The sequence below is a fragment of the Diceros bicornis genome, chromosome 21 (genome assembly GCF_020826845.1).
Source record: "Diceros bicornis minor isolate mBicDic1 chromosome 21, mDicBic1.mat.cur, whole genome shotgun sequence".
NCBI lineage: Eukaryota > Metazoa > Chordata > Mammalia > Perissodactyla > Rhinocerotidae > Diceros > Diceros bicornis.
In genome coordinates, this window is record NC_080760.1 from 44,314,775 (window position 1) to 44,331,457 (window position 16,683).

At 51.4% G+C, this 16,683-nt stretch overlaps 1 protein-coding gene across 1 annotated transcript; it reads left to right on the forward strand.

Annotated features, from left to right (window-relative positions):
- Positions 1-636: 636 nt before the first annotated feature.
- LOC131419423 (gasdermin-A-like) lies at positions 637-14,629 on the forward strand. The gene is made up of 10 exons (XM_058564482.1): positions 637-718; positions 817-937; positions 2,155-2,378; positions 2,909-3,095; positions 3,904-4,045; positions 9,852-9,957; positions 11,757-11,932; positions 12,288-12,429; positions 13,503-13,660; positions 14,375-14,629. Exons 1-10 carry the CDS (start codon positions 637-639, stop codon positions 14,627-14,629), a joined length of 1,593 nt encoding a protein of 530 aa, XP_058420465.1.
- Positions 14,630-16,683: the final 2,054 nt, after the last annotated feature.

The following is a 16,683-nucleotide window of genomic DNA, read 5'->3' on the forward strand; positions in this document are numbered from 1 at the left end:
AGTAATAATGGGTGAATTGTATGGTATGTGAATTGTATCTCAATTAAGCCCTTTAAAAAAGAGCGCTAACAGAGGTAACTACAAAAAGAAGCAACCAAAAGAGTTCAGTGATCGCCTCTGGTGGGGCTCAACGGAGGGCAGTGGGGTGAGGGAGTCTGAGGTTTTAAAAAAAATCTTATAGAACAATTTGATTCTTTAAACTACATGACTGTAAAACTTTCATTAAAGAAAGAAAAATAAACAAAGCATAAAAGCTGGCATATGTCTAAACGCACTGTTGAAAGCTGGAGAATCACTCCCGGATGTGGCAGGGTCAGGGTTGGAGAGAGGGATGGGAGACCCTGCCCTCCCGGGGCCACGACCCCTGGGCAGGGGCAGGGCTGGGAACCCTGTGGCCCTGGGCAGGGGTTCTAGAGAGTTCCTGCGTGGGGCGTAGCCTGGGGTCTGGGACCGTCACCACGCCAGGGCCCTGGGGCAGCCAGCCAGGGCATCAGGTAGGCTGGGGAGGCCACAGACTCCGGGTCCTGGTGGGATGGAGGGATGGAGGATTGGAGGGATGGCGGGATGGCGGGATGGCGGGATGGAGGGATGGAGGGATGGAGGGATGGAGGATTGGAGGGATGGCCGGTTGGCGGGATGGCGGTTGCAGAGCGCGAGGGCGCCCCCGCGGTTCCTCGGAGGAGGGCAGCCCCGCAGCTCCTCCCAGCCCTCTCCCAGCGTTCCCTTCTTCGGCCCCTTCCTTTGAAGAGCATCTCTCTCCCTCTCCATGAGTCTGAATTCCCAATTGGGCTCACCCTTCCCCGGGTTGCCCCCCAGGGTCCTCTCAGCCCTCCCAACCTGAAGTCACCATCATCTCTGTTGAGGGCCTAACAGCGGCTCCTCCCGTGCTCGTGTGGTCGGGCCTCTGGCGCCCCCTGCAGGCCCGGAACGCAGGACCGTCTGGGGCCACTCTGCGTCCCCTTCCCGAGGCCGCGCGGTCACCTTCTGGCTCTTCCTTCATAAAACTATCAAACCAATACCATTTAAATCTGTATTGGCCCACTCCCAACCATGTGTAAGTTTCTCTCTGGCCTTAAGTGTTGGACAGAAAAGAAAAGAAAAAAAAAGACTGTGTTGGTATAAAGACTAATATGTTCTATATTAAGACATTCTCTTAGGCCTAAAAGTTTCTTTCTTCTGATTTTAAAACAAAACGTTTTCATGGGCCTTAAAAGTAACGTGGGCCCTGGGCACAGGGCAGTGGACCAGTCTCGCCCCTCCCATCGTGTTGGAGCCCTCGGTGCACTCCCCCAGACTGTGGTCATAAGCTCCTCAAATCTCCCCTTGGCACTGGGCTATGAGCGCTCTACCTAAAACACACACACTGGCCTGCGGTGTCGCTACCCTGCTCACAAGCCTTCTGTGGCTCCCCAGTACGCTGCGCAGTAAGGTGCTCACTGAAATGGCAAGTCACCAAAGACGTACGGACAAAATGCTACTGTGGCCCAGAGGAGGGCAAGTTAGAGGCTCATCTAGATGCTTCTACCTGGGAAACTCAGTTACGTGTGCTGGGAGGAGGGAGGGGAGAGAGGAAACCCGGTTCCCTTTCCCTTCCACCCCCATCCAATCTCCCCCTCTTTAGACCTGCCTGGGCCTGCACTACTTCAGAAAAGGAAGTGGGGCCAGATCACAAAGGGTCACAGCTTATCAACGCATGTCAGCACTGTTCTAAGTACTTTACCATCAACTCATTAGGCCTGCAACAATCTGATGGAGGAGGCATTATTATACATAATAATTGTCTAGAAGTGTTTTATATAAAGATGAATAACTTCCACTTTACGGATGAGGAAACCAGGGCACAGAACGATTTAGGAATGTTCCCACGGGACACCTGTTCTAAAACGAAGGGACGGGAGTCCTTGGCCCTGGAGCTTCTCAGTCCCATGCAGCCAGATGGGGAGAGATTCTAGAATATACCCAGGGGGGTTGACACCTGTGATTTCCACCCAAATGCCCACTGTAGGAGCTGCCCTGGGTCGGATGCAACTGGGAGCAATCTGCCCAGGGCTCCCCACTCCTCACATTCTGTGGGAAGCTCAGCCCCGCAGGCAGCCTTCACCAAGCCCCCGCATCCACAGCCCGGGATGACACCTGCCCTTTCTGCCCCCCAAGGAACATGTCATCCCTGTTTGCGAGGGACACCAAGAGCTTGGTCAGAGAGCTGGGCAGGAAAGGCGAACTGGTGCCCGTTGACAGCCTGACCAGTGCCCTGCACCTGCGTCCCTTCTGCCTGGTGAGGAAGAAGCACAGACACCACCCCTGGCCTTGGGACACCCCCCTCATCCCCACGGACTTCTCCCTCATGGACGTGCTGGAGCCCGGCTCCCCTGTCCCAGGTACCTTCAGGTGGGGCCAGTGGGCGGCACAGTGGAAGGGACGGCAGGGCAGCTCACAAAAGAAGACAGATTCCTGTGGCTGAGAAGGTTGACACCCTCCACCAGGCACAAAGAGTGCCCCCCGGTCTGCCTGGCCTGGAGCATGCCATGGGCACCCCCTGCAGCCTGTGTCTTGCATGTGGGAGAAGGACGAACCGATTTCTTCCTTCTGTCCCAGGCTGTGTGATAAGTAGTAATGATAATTTTAAACACAATAATGGCTAACATGGATTAAGTGCTTGCTGTGTGCCAGGGTCCATGTTGGCAATTCCTCAGTTAATCCCGACAACCACCCTTAGAGGAAGGTCCTGTCATTTTCCATTCCCTTTTCTAGATGGGGAAACTGAGGCTCCAAGAGTTAAGTGGCTTGCCCAGAGTCACACCCAACCAGTAAGTGTTGGGGGCCAAATTGGAACTTGGGGCTGAGGCTTTAGCCACTCAACCCTGCCTCCCTCGCTACCTGGCTCCAGCCTGGACCTCTCTCCCCACAGAGGTGAGCCGGAGCAAACCCATTCACGTCCAGGAGGTGGTGGCAGGAGCCGTGACAGGGGCCATGAGTGTAAGCACTGGGCTGCAGGGGAAGGTGATGGGGAGTGGCGGGGTGACCCGCAGCTCCACTCTGGTTGTACAAACCCTCAGGGTTTCCCCTCACACCTGGGAGATGCTGGTGGAGAAGAGGTGAGAGTCAGAACGGGTACACCAGGTAGGCTGGGGTCTCCCAGTCTGTCTGTGGGCACAGGTCCCCCCCCAGGCTGGAGAGGGGCATTGGGGGCAGGAGAGAAAGCCCAAGGCTCCTGCCAGCTTGAGGCCCCGAGTGAAGCCACTCTGAAGAGTGGGTTGGGATGGGGGAGTCCACTGTTAGCAGTGAACCCAGGGGCCCAGGGATGAGAGAGGGCGGTAAGAGGGACTTATATTAGGTCAGAGATTTCAACCCAAATGATTTCAGGGCCAGGAAAGGAAACAGAAAAGGCATATGAGGCAAGAGGGAGTGGTGAGAACTATGGCAAACTGGGGGACACATGCCTGCCTGAAACTGACAGCTGCTTCTGAGCTGCTGCTGGTTGTTGCCAGGCAGGAATGTTAGCTTAGTGGTGCCACTTTTCAAGAGAAACTAGAAATTGGGATTTTATATGAAACTTACCAATTTTAATATTATCTCAAAATTTTTATACACCACGTAGGCCAAATAACTTCTGCCTTTTGCCCAATTCGGCTTATAGAGAGCCAGCTTGTGGCCTCTCGCCTGGACATTTTAAACCTTGTAGAAGACAGATGTCTCAGACTTTCCTCGGTTTCTCCCCTTTTCCAACTATGCCCACTTGGCCCTAAACAAGCAGTCCCTAAGTACAGGCCAGCCACACCAGGGGAGCCTGAGCCCGGGAGCCCTGGCAGAGGCCCCTCCTCAGCTCTGCCTCTTCTCCTGCACCCCCTCACCCCACATACACCCTTATAGGAAACTGAGGACTCCGAGGCCCTCATTCCTCAGGGAGCTGCAGAGCCGGAAGGAGAGAGAGAACCTGTATGTGGTGACAGAGGCCGTGGAGACCATGCAGGACACCACGTTTCAGAGCTGCAGTGAAGCCGAGGGAGCAGGGCAGCTGTCCCTCCTCGGGCTGGGCCACTTAAAGGTGCAGGGTGTGCCCTGGGGGTGGAAATGTAGGTATGTTAGGGGTGCTGAAAGCCACCAAGGAGCCCTGCCCATCACCCTAACTCCTGCCAAAGAGCTGCCCCACTAAAAATTGCCCCATCTAGGACTTAATAGATATAGATATCCAAAAACAGCAGAATATACATTCTTCTTAAGTGTACATGGAACATTCTAAAAGATAGACCATATGTTGGGAAACAAGGCAAGCCTCAATAAATTAAGAAGATTGAAATCATAGCAAGCATCTTTTCCAACCACAGTGCTATGAAACTAGAAATCAACTATAAGAAAAAAGCTAGGAAAGTCACAAATATGTGGAAACTAAACAATATGCTACTGAACAACTATTGGACCAATGAAGAAATCAAAGGAGAAATCAAAAAATACCTAGAGACAAATGAAAATGAAAAGACAACATACCAACTCTTATGGGATGCAGCTAAAGCGGTACTAAGAGGGAAATTTATAGCAATACAGGCCTACCTCAGCAAACAAGAGAAATCTTAAACAAGCTTACCCTATACCTAAAAGAACTAGAAAAAGAAGAAGAAACAAAGCCCCAAGTCAGTAGAAGGATGGAAATAATAAAAATCAGAGCAGAAGTAAACAAAATAGAAACCAAAAAAAAACAATAGAAAGGATCACTGAAACTAAGAGCTGGTTCTTTGAGAAGATAAATAAAATTTACAAACCCTTAGCCAGACTCACTAAGAAAAAGAGAGAAGGTTCAAATAAATAAAATCAGAAATGAGAGAGGAGAGATTACAATGGACACGACAGAAATACAAAGAATTATAAGAGAATACTAAGAAAAGCTATATGCCAACAAACTGGATGACCTAGAAAATGGATAAATTCTTAGAATCCTACAACCTCCCAAAACTGATTCAAGAAGAAATAGAGAATCTGAATAGACCAATCACAAGGAAAGAGATTGAAACAGGAATCAAAAACCTCCCAAAAAACAAAAATCCAAGACCAGACAGCTTCCCCAGTGAATTCTGCCAAACATTTGAAGAAGACTTAATACTTATCCTTCTCAAACTCTTCCAAAAAATTGAAGAGGGGGGGAAGCTTCCTAACTTATTCTATGAAGCCAACATTACCCTGATACCAAAACCAGAAAGGACAAGACACAAAAAAAGAAAATTACAGGCCAATGTCGCTGATGAACATAGTGCAAAAGTCCTCAACAAAACATTAGCAAATCGAATACAACAATACATTAAAGATCATACACCACAACCAAGCTGGATTTATTCCAGGGATGAAGAGATCGTTCAGCATTCACAAATCAATCAATGTGATACACCACATTAACAAAATGAGGAATAAAAATAACATGATCATCCCAATAGATGCAGAGAAAGCATTTGATAAGATCCAACATCCATTTATGACAAAAACTCTGAATACAATGTGTGTAGAAGGAAAGTACCTCAACATAATAAAGGACATATATGGCAAACCCACAGCCAACATCATACTCAATGGGGAAAAACTGAAAGCCATTCCTCTGAGAACTGGAACAAGACAAGGATGCCCACTCTCGCCACTTTTATTCAACATAGTACTAGAAGTTTTAGCCAGAGCAATTAGGCAGGAAAAAGAAATAAAAGGGATCCAAATTGAAAAGGAAGAAGTGAAATTCTCACTATTCATGGGTGACATGATTCTATATATAGAAAACCCTAAAGAATCCACCAAAAACCTACTAGAAATAATCAACAAATACAGTAAAGTTGCAGGATACAAAATCAACATACAAAAGTCAGTTGCATTTGTATACATTAGTAATGAACTAGCAGAAAGTTTAGTCAAGAATACAACCCATTTAAAATCACAACAAAAAGAATAAAATATCTAGGAATAAATTTAACCAAAGAGGTGAAAGACATATACACTGAAAACTATAAGACATTATCAAAAGAAATTGAAGAAGACATAAAGAATTGGAAAGATATTCCATGGTCATGGATTAGAAGAATAAACATAGTTAAAATGTCCATATTACCTAAAGCAATCTACAGATTCAATGCAATCCCAATCAGAATCTCAATGACATTCTTCATGGAAATAAAACGAAGAATCCTAAAATTTATATGGAACAAAAAGATCCCAAATAACCAAAACAATCCTGAGAAAAAAGAACAAAGTTAGAGGTATCACACTCCCTGAATTCAAATTATACTACAAAGCTATAGTAATCAAAACAGCTTGGTACTGGCACAAAAACAGACACACAAATCAGTGGGACAGAATTGAGAGCCCAGAAATAAAACCACACATCTATGGACACCTAATCTTCAACAAAGGAGCCAAGAACATACAATGGAGAAAGGAACGTCTCTTCAATAAGTGGTATTGGGAAAACTGGACAGCCACGTGCAAAAGAATGAAAGTAGACCATTATCTTTCGCCATACACGAAAGTTAACTCAAAATGCATTTAAGATTTGAATGTAAGACCTGAAACCATAAAACTCTTAGAATAAAATAGAGGCAGTACACTCTTTGACATCAGTCTTAGCAGAATCTTTTTGAACATCATGTCTACTCAGGCAAGGGAAACAAAAGAAAAAATAAACAAATGGGACTACGTCAAATTAAAAAGCTTCTACACAGCAAAGGAAACCATCAACAAAACGAAAAGACAACCCATCAACTGGGAGAAAATGTTTGCAAATCACATATCTGACAAGGGGTTAATTTCCAAAATATATAAAGAACTCATACAACTCAACAACAAAAAAATGAACAACCCAATCAAAAAATGGGCAGAGGATATGAACAGACATTTTTCCAAGGAAGACATACAGATGTCCAACAGGCACATGAAAAGATGTTCACTATCACTACTTATTAAGGAAATGCAAATCAAAACTACAATGAGATATCGCCTTACACCTGTCAGAATGGCTATAATTAACAAGACAAGAAATAACAAGTGTTGGAGAGGATGTGGAGAAACGGGAACCCTCATACACTGCTGGTGGGAATGCAAACTGGTGCAGCCACTCTGGAAAACAGTGTGAATATTTCTCAAAAAATTAAAAATAGAAATACTATATGATCCAGCTATCCTACCACTCGGTATTTATCTAAAGAACATGAAATCGTCAATTCAAAGAGATTTATGCATCCCTGTGTTCGTTGCAGCATTATTCACAATAGACAAGACTTGGAAACAACCTAAGTGCCTATCAACGGATGAATGGACAAAGAAGATATGGTACATATATATACAATGGAATACTACTCAGCCAGAAAAAGACAAAATCGAGCCATTTGTGACAACATGGATGGAGCTTGAGGGTATTATGCTAAGCAAAATAAGTCAGACAGAGAAAAACAAATACCCTATGATTTCACTCATATGTGGAAGATAAAGACATAGATAAGGAGGACAGATTAGTGGTTACCAGAGGAGAAGGGGGTGGGGGGAGGGTGAAAGGGACAAATGGACACATATGTATGGTGATGGATAAAAAGTAGACTATTGGTGGTGAACACGTTGCAGTCTATATGGAAACTGAAGTATAATAATGTACACCTGAAATTTACACAATGTTATAAGCCAATATGACCTCAATTTTTAAAAAATCACCCCATCTAAAGAAGAATGCGATTCCTGGGCGCTTGTGTCATGGTTCTCAACTCTGCACATTAGAATCACCTGGAGAGGTGTCTTATTTTTTGTTATTTTAAAATACTAATGCCCTGACACTCTCCCCCCAGTTCTGTTTTAATGGGTCTGGACTAGGACCCAATCACTGGTATTTTTTTAACTGTCCCAGTTGATTCTTATGTGCTGCCAGGGTTGGTATCACAGTGTCAGGGGTTTTGCATCTACCTTGGAACCAGGCGACCCTGACTGCGAATCCCAGCTCTGCCCCTGGCTAGCTGTGTGGCCTTGGGCAAGTCACTTGACCCTCTGAGTTCGATCTCTCCCAGCTGTGAAGTTGGGCTGGGGAATCGGGGTGAGGATTATGTGAGAAAAGTGCCCGGGACATGCTGGGGGCAATGACACCCACTTTTCCTTGCACCTGCCTTCAGGGCCCAGAGCTACTCCCCACCGGCTCTGTTCTTAGGGCATCTAGCGTCTGGGCCTCAGGTCCCCGCTGTAACGCGGGGAGGTTGGACCCCACGCTAGCGTCCTAGGGCTCTGGGACTCTCATCTCCCACAAATGAGGTTGCACTCACAGCATCCCAGCCGGCCCCACCTCTCACCATCCACTTGAGTGCAGGTGAGCACAGGTCACCTGAAGGTCAGTCTCCTAGCTGCCATTATGGAATACTGTCTCAGAGCTAGAACATTCTTCAAAATGTTCTCTATATGTTGTTCTCATCCTTTCCTCCTGATGATTCCATAAGGTGTGGAAACTGGGGCTCAAAGAGGGTAAGCTCCTTGCTGGGGAGCACACAGCTCGTCAGCGGTGGGGCCGAAATCCCAACCTGGGCCCGTCTGGTTCCAACGCCTGTGTGTTTAATCAAGCCAGTTAAACAGCAACCCCAGCTCTGAACACAGCAGGTGGCTGGCCTTCTGATGTGGGTTATTTCAGTAGATGTCATTTCAGACAGACTTGCCTGCCTCTCAGTTGTGAGAAGGAGACGGGATGACGTCTGGGGAGGGCGGGGAGCCGCTGGGGCATAGGGCGCCATCTTGGGATTAGGTGTTTGCTGTCCATCTCTTACTATGTGGAGACTGCAGGTCTTAGGTTCCGTGTAGGGTGACCAGCCTTCCTAGTTTGCCTGAGACCAGGGCTTTCTCAGGACACAAGACTCTCAGTGCATGAATCAGGAGAGTCCTGGGAAAACCAGGACAGTTAGTCACCCTAGTGGTGAGTGATGGAAAAGCCACAATGATAATGGCTCTAAGCAAGAAAAGGATTTCTCTCTTAACATGAAAGTTCAGATAGGAGCCTCAGGGCTGCCCTGGCAGATGGTAGTCATCAGAGACCTAGGTCTTTCTGTTTTGTCAATCTGCTACTCAATTTATGGCCTCCACCTCATGGTCCAAGATGGCTGCTGTAGCTCCAGTTATCAAGTCCACCTTCTGGCCTGCAGGAAAGAGAAAAGAACTTGCACACGCCACTTCTGCTTGCATCCCACTGCCCAGAAATTGGTTATGTGGCCACATCGAGCTGCAAAGGAGCTGAGATTCATGGTGTTTATTCAGGACAGCCATGTGCCCCATGAAAAAGGAGGAGTTCTATTACTGTGGCTTTTAAGGTGATAATGGTGACACCACTGGTCCCACATCAGGAGTCCCAGCCTCCAGGGGTGCTTCCCCTCTCTGCACCACAGTGTCCACCTGTCAAGTGAGAGAGGACCACTTAGAGACCATTGGAGGTTATCCAGCTGCAGTGCCTCATGACTCCAGCTCAGCACGTCCCCAAGTGAACACTGCACACTCTGGACAGTGCTGAGACAAAATGAAACGCATTTCTTTACTGTGGGACTTTTTAGGGCTTTTACCAGGCCAGTGTGTACTGCTTTGACCCCAGAATGCCTTGGGTTTTTTTCTGGACGTATCTTGTGTGCAACAAGATCTTTGTATTTTGTAAAATGCTGTTCTTGCTGTGCCTGAGTGTCCCTCGTCCCCTCCCTTTGAATCTTCCTCTCCCCTCCATCTCCTGCAGCCCCTGATCGTCAGGAGGGACCCTTGCAGCTCCTCCTCCTGTGTCTCCTCCCAGCCCCAGCTCCTGTGGGCCCCTAAGACCCCTTCCTGCAGGTCCTAGAACCCCGTGTGGAGGTGATGCCCTGTTCTCCCTGCCTCCCCACTAGCTCCAGAGTCAGAGCCACGTGGCCAAAGAGAAGACAGTGACCATCCCGAGGGGCACTGTCCTGGCCTACAGGGTGCTGCAGCTGGTGATCGAGGGGGACCGCTGGGGTAAGTGGAGGCTGGGGGAGCAGGAGCAGGGGAGACACGACTCTCCATCCTGGAGGGCTGGGAGGGGACAGAGGCGACTTCCCAGTGGGGGCCAGGAGGAGGGAAAGAGAAGCTGTTTCCCGGTTGGTCTGAGCAGTCAGCCAGCCAGGCCCGCATGAAAAGGATTTGACTTTCGTGGAGGGCTGCTGAGGTCAGCTCTCAGGAAGGGCTTACAATCCAGCCTGCACCCTGCTTGCCCTGGGGTGTGGCTGCATTTGACAGGAGGAAGGGTTGTGTCAGCTAATTGGCACAAAGAATCATGTGGATCGGGCGTGGTCCTGCCCATCCATGGCCCAGGGGTGGGAGGCAGTAGGTTTCGCTCTCTCATCAGTGCTCCAGCCCAGAGCCCTGCAAACCAGAGACAGGGCTGGGTATTGAGCCTGGGATGAGGCCCCTCGGGATGCTCAGATCTAGTCCACCGGATCTGCAGGGTTGGCCCTGGATGGGGAGGAGGAGGAAGATTTGGACAGCCACCCTTGCCCTCATAGAAAGAACGTGAACTTGAGAGTCTGGTGCACTGAGGTTTGAATGGTGGCTTTGGCCTTTGCCATCTGTGTGGCTTTGCAGACGTCACCTAATGTCTGAAGCTTCAGCATCCTGGTCTGTAAAGGGGCTCATGCTGCTTGCCCCCAGAGATGCTGCGAGGCCGCAGGAGGTGAGCTGTGAGGATGCTGGCTCTGTGCCCGGCACGCCGTAGGAGCTCCATAATCGTTGATTCTCTGCCTTCCTCTTAGACTCTTGTCTCTTTTTCCTCCCTGTGTTGTCACACAGCCGTTCTGTACCTCCCTGAAGGAAAGCTCTGCAGAGACACTGGCGGAGGTGAGTGGCCCCCACCCGGGGCCCATGAACCCAGCCAGAAATCACCCCTTCCCATAGAGGATGCCCTGACATTCTTGGGGTCCCTTCTCTCCACCATGTAGTCACCCCACGTCACTCCAAGGGCAAGGAGGGCCAGGTACTCTGTCCCACAGTGGGGTGGAGATGAACTGGGAGAACTGGGTGGAGGTTGTGGGTAGGATGGGAGTCGCACATCGGCTCCAAGTTCCAGCTCCCCGCACAGCAGCCTTGGTTTCCCACCCGCAAGACGGGAAGGGTGGCACTTGTCTCACCGGGACAGGAGGACCACTGATGATATCCGGGTGGCGTTTGGTACCTGGAGGGTTCTCAGGAGGCAGTTTGTATTGTTAATAAGATGGGAGTAGGAAGGCAGGGGGTGTCTGGGCACTGCTGGATCCACCCACCCCACCCTACCCCTGCCGCAATGGCGCTTAGACCGTGAGAAGCCCTGGCTTAGCCATCCCAGTGGGGCGATGGGGCAGGGTGGAGCCAGGTGCAAGGGATCTAAGGAACAGATCCCAGAGCAGGCCCTTGGGCAGAGAAACCTAAAGAGGCTCTTCTTCTGGCTGAAGCATCGGCCCTCAGGAGGGGTGAGTGACTGGGGAGGGAAGCGAGGAGAAGGTAGAAGGAGAATGAGGTGGGGGACATGGGGAAAGACAAGGATAAGACCTGTGGCTGGGACCTGGTATGTGGTAGGTACTCAGTAAATGCTTATTGAAGGAAGGAAAGAATGAATGAATGATGAATGAATGAATGAGAAGTCAGCACATAAAGGAACGCTTTGCATGAGCGGAGAGGTTCATCAGGCCAGGTCTGAGACATTAGGACCCCCTGGGCAGGCTGAGGGCACGGGGGGCCTGGGTGGCCCTGGGCAGGGAGCCCAGGCACAGGAGCCCGTGGGTGCCAACCCCCTCTCTCCACAGGCGTGGGCTTCGGCTGGGCCCCAGGAGAGGAGCCCGACTTCCAGGGCCTGCAGAGGCAGGAGGGTGCCCAGCTGCAGGATCTGGCCACGCTGCTCCCAGAGCTGCGGCACGTGCTGCGGGGCGCCCTCCAAGAGCTGCTCAAGGACCCTCGGGCGCTGCAGGAGTTCGAGGACACGGTAAGGGGCCCATGGGCTGGGGGCTGGGATCCGGGACAGGGGGTGGGGCGGGGCAATGAGAGGCAGAAATGGGACGTGCTCTGGGTCTCAGTAGTGCACAACCTCGATGGCCCCGTGGTGATTGGGCACAGCCCTGTGCCAGCTATTGTGTCAGGCACTCCCTGAGCATTTGCTCACTGAAGCCCAGAGGAGGCTCAGCAGGGCTGGCATTGAACCCAGGCTCGTCCCAGCCTCATGGGCGACACAGGGGGATGTGGTGCCAGGGGGTGGGGAATGGGAGCTTGGGTGGTGGAGTGCATGGACACAGGGAGGAGGGGGGACCCACAGTCTGCCTCTTCTTGCCGCTCCCCTGCAGCTGGAACAGGCCCTGGACACTGGGGTGCCAGGACAGCTGGGCGGCCCTGGGGGCGTCATCCTAAGCATCCTCCAGGACCCCTCGGGCAGCCTGTCGCCCTCGAAAGGCAGGGCCATCCTCTGCATTCTTGGACCCCTAGTGGGTAAGAGGGGCGCACAGGGACTGGGGCTGGGAGGAAGAGGGCCCCGGGGAGGGCTCCCAAGGCCCCTGCCCATAAGCCCCGTGGAGCCCCGGCAGCGCTGGCGTGTCCTCCCCACTGCTCAGGGGCAGTGCCGTGGGCAGAAGAGTGTTGGAAGACTGGGCCGGGCTGCTCTGCTGTCACCTTGGGAAGGTGGCATCTTTGTTTCCCAGAATCCCCTCCCTCTATAGTTCTGGGTGAGAATCACCCAAAAGAGGAACTGGCCTGAGATTTGGGGGCCAGAAATGAAGCAGTGGCCAGTCATCTCTGCAGGATCCCTGGCAGTCAAATTCAGTGTGGACAGGTGCAGGGTGCCCAGTGGCTTCCACGTGTACAGTGCTTCCTCCTGACTGCCAGCCCTGCCCACCAGCAGGCCTTCAAACCCGTCTCCAGACACGGAGAGGTCACGAGCGTGCCTGCCCCCACCCCCCTTTTCCACTCGTCTCCTCCACTTTCCTCCTTACTTCTGCCACTCTATTAATCATTATTCAGTAATCAGTTATCATTAATCTCCGCGTGCCAGAAATATCAGTTACAAGAAAGCAAGAGTTACTGTCTGTATACCCGCATGCCCGCTCCACTGAACACGTGTCTGCACACAGCAGGGGCCCAAATCCATGAGTTCCCTCCCCACGCGTGACAAGGAGCTTGAGATGCAGACGTGCGGTCAGGGCTGGGCCTGCCCTGTGGGGCTGGAAGGATGCTGTTGTTCGAGGTCGGAGCTTCGTGTTTGGGATCAGGCCAACCTGGGTTCTTCTCATCCTAGTTCTGCCACTAACAGGACGAGGAGCCATAGTTATCCCGGTTAATGGCCACCTTGCAACACCACTGGGCGAGCAGAGGGGCTGAGACGTGTGAAAGCCCTTTGTAAAGTGAAGCCCACCAGACACCCTTAATGGATGGTGTTTTAGGGAAACTGAGGGAGTGGGAGGGGTGGCAATTTACTCAAGACCACTCAGCACTTCTGGGGCAGGCAACCAGAACCTTCTCGGGAAAGCCGGCCCCAGAGGTACCTAAGGGGGCTTCTCCTCCTTTAGGGCTCCAATATCCCAGCCCTTCCTCCCGGGTTACGAGGGCCCTCAAGGAGAGACGCAGGTGCCTCAGCCCCAATCTCTCCACAGTGCTGAGCGACACCCAGTGTCACCTGCTGGCCCAGTCCCTGGAAAGAGGGATCCTGCCTCGGCAGCGTGAGCTGGTGAGAGTCTCGGGAGGGGATGCAGGGGAGGACATGAGGGGGAATGGACCAAGTGGTTTGTCGGGAGGTCCGGTCCCCAGTCCCTTGAGAGCCCTTTGTCAGCCCCTTTGCCCAGCCTCCACCCACAGAGGGTGCACACACTGGGCTCTGACCCCCAAGTCCCCAGGCCATGCAGGCTCTGCTGGGTGGGCCACATTCAGTCCTGTGCGGTTTATTCACTGATTGTATTGAATCCCTGCCTTGGGCCGGGCCCTCCACCAGGGTCTGAGAACACGAAGATGAAAGGGGCAGTCCCACCCCTCGCAGTCCGGTCAAGGAGACACGTGGACCGGTGATTACAGACAGGGCCTGATCTGGCTGGCACAGGCGGCTATGGGGGCACCAATGACAGGGCTCGGGCGTTTCCCAGAGGGGCGACCCCTCCACGCAGTTCATGAATTGACAGATGGAAAGACAGGGATGGGTATCCAGGCAGAAGAGTGTGCGCAGAGGCTGGAGGCGCTGGGCGTGTGGGAACTGCTGACTGCAGCCAGTGCAGGAGGGGTAGTGTGGGGGATACGTTACCTGGGGCCACAGTCCTGCAGCGAGCAAGGCCCCGGGGCCGAAGGTCGGTTGTGGTGGGGAGAGGAGGCCCCAGACTCCCGTCCACAGTGTGGGTTCCACCTATCCAGGGCCTGGGAAACCTGCCTGTTCATTCTGGGCGGTTCCTTGCAGGTGGAGAGCATCTTAGAACCAAACTTCAATCAGATGGAGGAAACAACCTTCTCCCTCCCGCCGGAAGTCCTCTCATCCCTGCAGAGTGAGGATGCGGCCCTCACCCTGGGCCTGGTGGAGAGCTGTGGGTTGGAGCTGCAGGGGCCCGGCACCCAGCTCATCTGGGACCCTGACGTGGTGCCACAGCTGTCTGCACTCTACGGGTCCCTCGTAGGGCTGCAGCTGCTGGCCGACCCCAGCCCCGTGGCCCACTAGGCTGATGCCTGAGAAGGTGCCACGTCCTTCCCTAGGGTCCCAGCCATCCTGACTCCAGGGAACTTCTGGCCCAGAGCCTCTGTGCAGGCCCAGGATGCAGCTGTCCCTCTGGTGGCCACAGGTGATTGTGGGGCTCTGCCAGGACTGGTCCCCAGACATCAGCCACCCGTCCAGATGTTAGGGGCACCCGTTAGCTTAGGGTCCCACCTGGGATCAGGACTCTTCTTTAAGAGGCAGTAGAGGCTGGTTCCAGAACAGCCTGGGCTCCATCCACTGCTCCACCACTGACAGCTGTGTCGCTTTGGCACCTTACTCCCCTCTCTGTGCTTCCAGATCCTATCGAATTACCCCGTGTAAGATGGAGATATAAGAATCCCTAGCTCATAAGATTGTAGTGAAGATTTTAAAAGTTATTGCTCATAAAGCGCTCAGAACAGTACCTGGCTGTCAGCTATTATTATGTGATGTCAATATTGTTAATAATAGTGATTATTCTGGAGGAAGCTACAGGACCTTTCTCCAGGTTAACAAAGGACTTGGACAATCACTCCTTAATTCCAGCTCCCTGCAGCTCTCCTTCAGCCTCAGTTTTCCCCATCTGTAAAACGAGCGTGATGGATTGATCTGCTCAGGCCTCGCCCAGCTGCGCCAATCAGGGATTCCATGGGCCATACGGACCCGGGTGTAGGCCAGGGGCTGGGATGGGATGAGCATCCTCAGCACAGGGCCAGAAGCTGGGCCCTTGACTTGTGGACCAGGCTCTTCCCATAATGCTGGTTCACCGCCAGCACCTCCCCAGAGCAGCAACTGGATTTGTTTCATAATAGGAAGTGTTTCTGGTAAAACTCACATTACCCAACATGGCTGTTCATGTGTGTGTGAGCAGTGGAGGAGTGTGTGTGTGTGTGCGTGTGTAGGGACGTGGACAGGGAGCAGGGGAAGAGCCTGAGGACACGTCATGGCCAGCACACCAGGACCAGGTCTCCGATTCCCAGACAAGTGTTCTTGGCGCCCAGACAGAAATAAACCTCAGCAGGACAGTGCTCGTACGGCAGGCAGATCACCTGGGTTTGCTCACTCTGAGCAGGATCCCTTTATATATTCTTTCCTAATGATAAAACTTATCTCACAATCAAAACAATGGACATTGTGAAAAAATGTCTGAAGAACATTTTAATCTCCCTAATTCCATTCCCCAGAGACAGCCAGTATGGACATATTGGTGTTTATCCTTTCAGTGTTTTTTCCATACATATAAATTATCTTGCATAAAAATGTAGTAAGATATTTATAGTTTTGTAAACTTGCTTTTTAAAAATGTACTCTACTGTGTGCCTGTCATTAAACATTGTCTGTGACACGAGAAGTGAGGCTGTAGGCAAGGGGAACTTGGCAGACCTCCCACCAACCCCTGGAAAGCTCTATCCTGGAAATAATGCACCCAGGTCACACTCGCCAAGAGCAGCTTCAGGTTCGTGTGACGGGAGAACGAATGCTGACACGGGCGCCTCCTTGTGGGGAAGCAAGAACAGAGAGACGTTCCCACTCTCCGCGGCCAGAGCTGTCCAGTCCGTCCAATCAATCAAGCTTTTCTTTTTGCGTGTTGCTCTTATGGGCTCATGTTTTGATCAAGAAGTTAAACTGCCACAAGCAAGTTAAAGGGGATTCATTGTTTACTCACACGTCTGGAAGGACACTGAATGAGTCCCTACACATGGCCTACATTAAAATCCTCTCTCCTTTCCATCGCCTCAGCCTGCAGCCGCCCCAGCTCCTCTCACCACCCCTGCCCAGTCCCCGCCATCCCCCTTCGGCTCTCTCTCCCTCCTCGTGCGTCCTCCCATCCCTGAACTTCGTCTTCTCCACCGGCAAAAATCTTTCCTTTCGCAGGGGAGGGAATGGACGTCCAGCAGCAATCAGAGTTCTCTCTTGTGATCTGGTGAACACGATAATAAATGTGGTTCCATAACACATACATTTTTAAGTTCAACCTTCTCGAAATGTAACTTTTGCTTGAAGTTAGAGGTGATCATAATTTTAACCAACAATGTGCT

What these genes read in the sequence shown, in the direction of transcription:
- LOC131419423 (XM_058564482.1), top strand. Translation starts at nt 637, where the DNA reads ATGGCGGTTGCAGAGCGCGAGGGCGCCCCCGCGGTTCCTCGGAGGAGG. An exon ending in CCTCCCAGCCCTCTCCCAGC is followed by an intron (nt 719 to 816) that starts GTTCCCTTCTTC and finishes GTTGCCCCCCAG; the next exon opens with GGTCCTCTCAGCCCTCCCAA. An exon ending in GCCCGGCTCCCCTGTCCCAG is followed by an intron (nt 2,379 to 2,908) that starts GTACCTTCAGGT and finishes CTCTCCCCACAG; the next exon opens with AGGTGAGCCGGAGCAAACCC.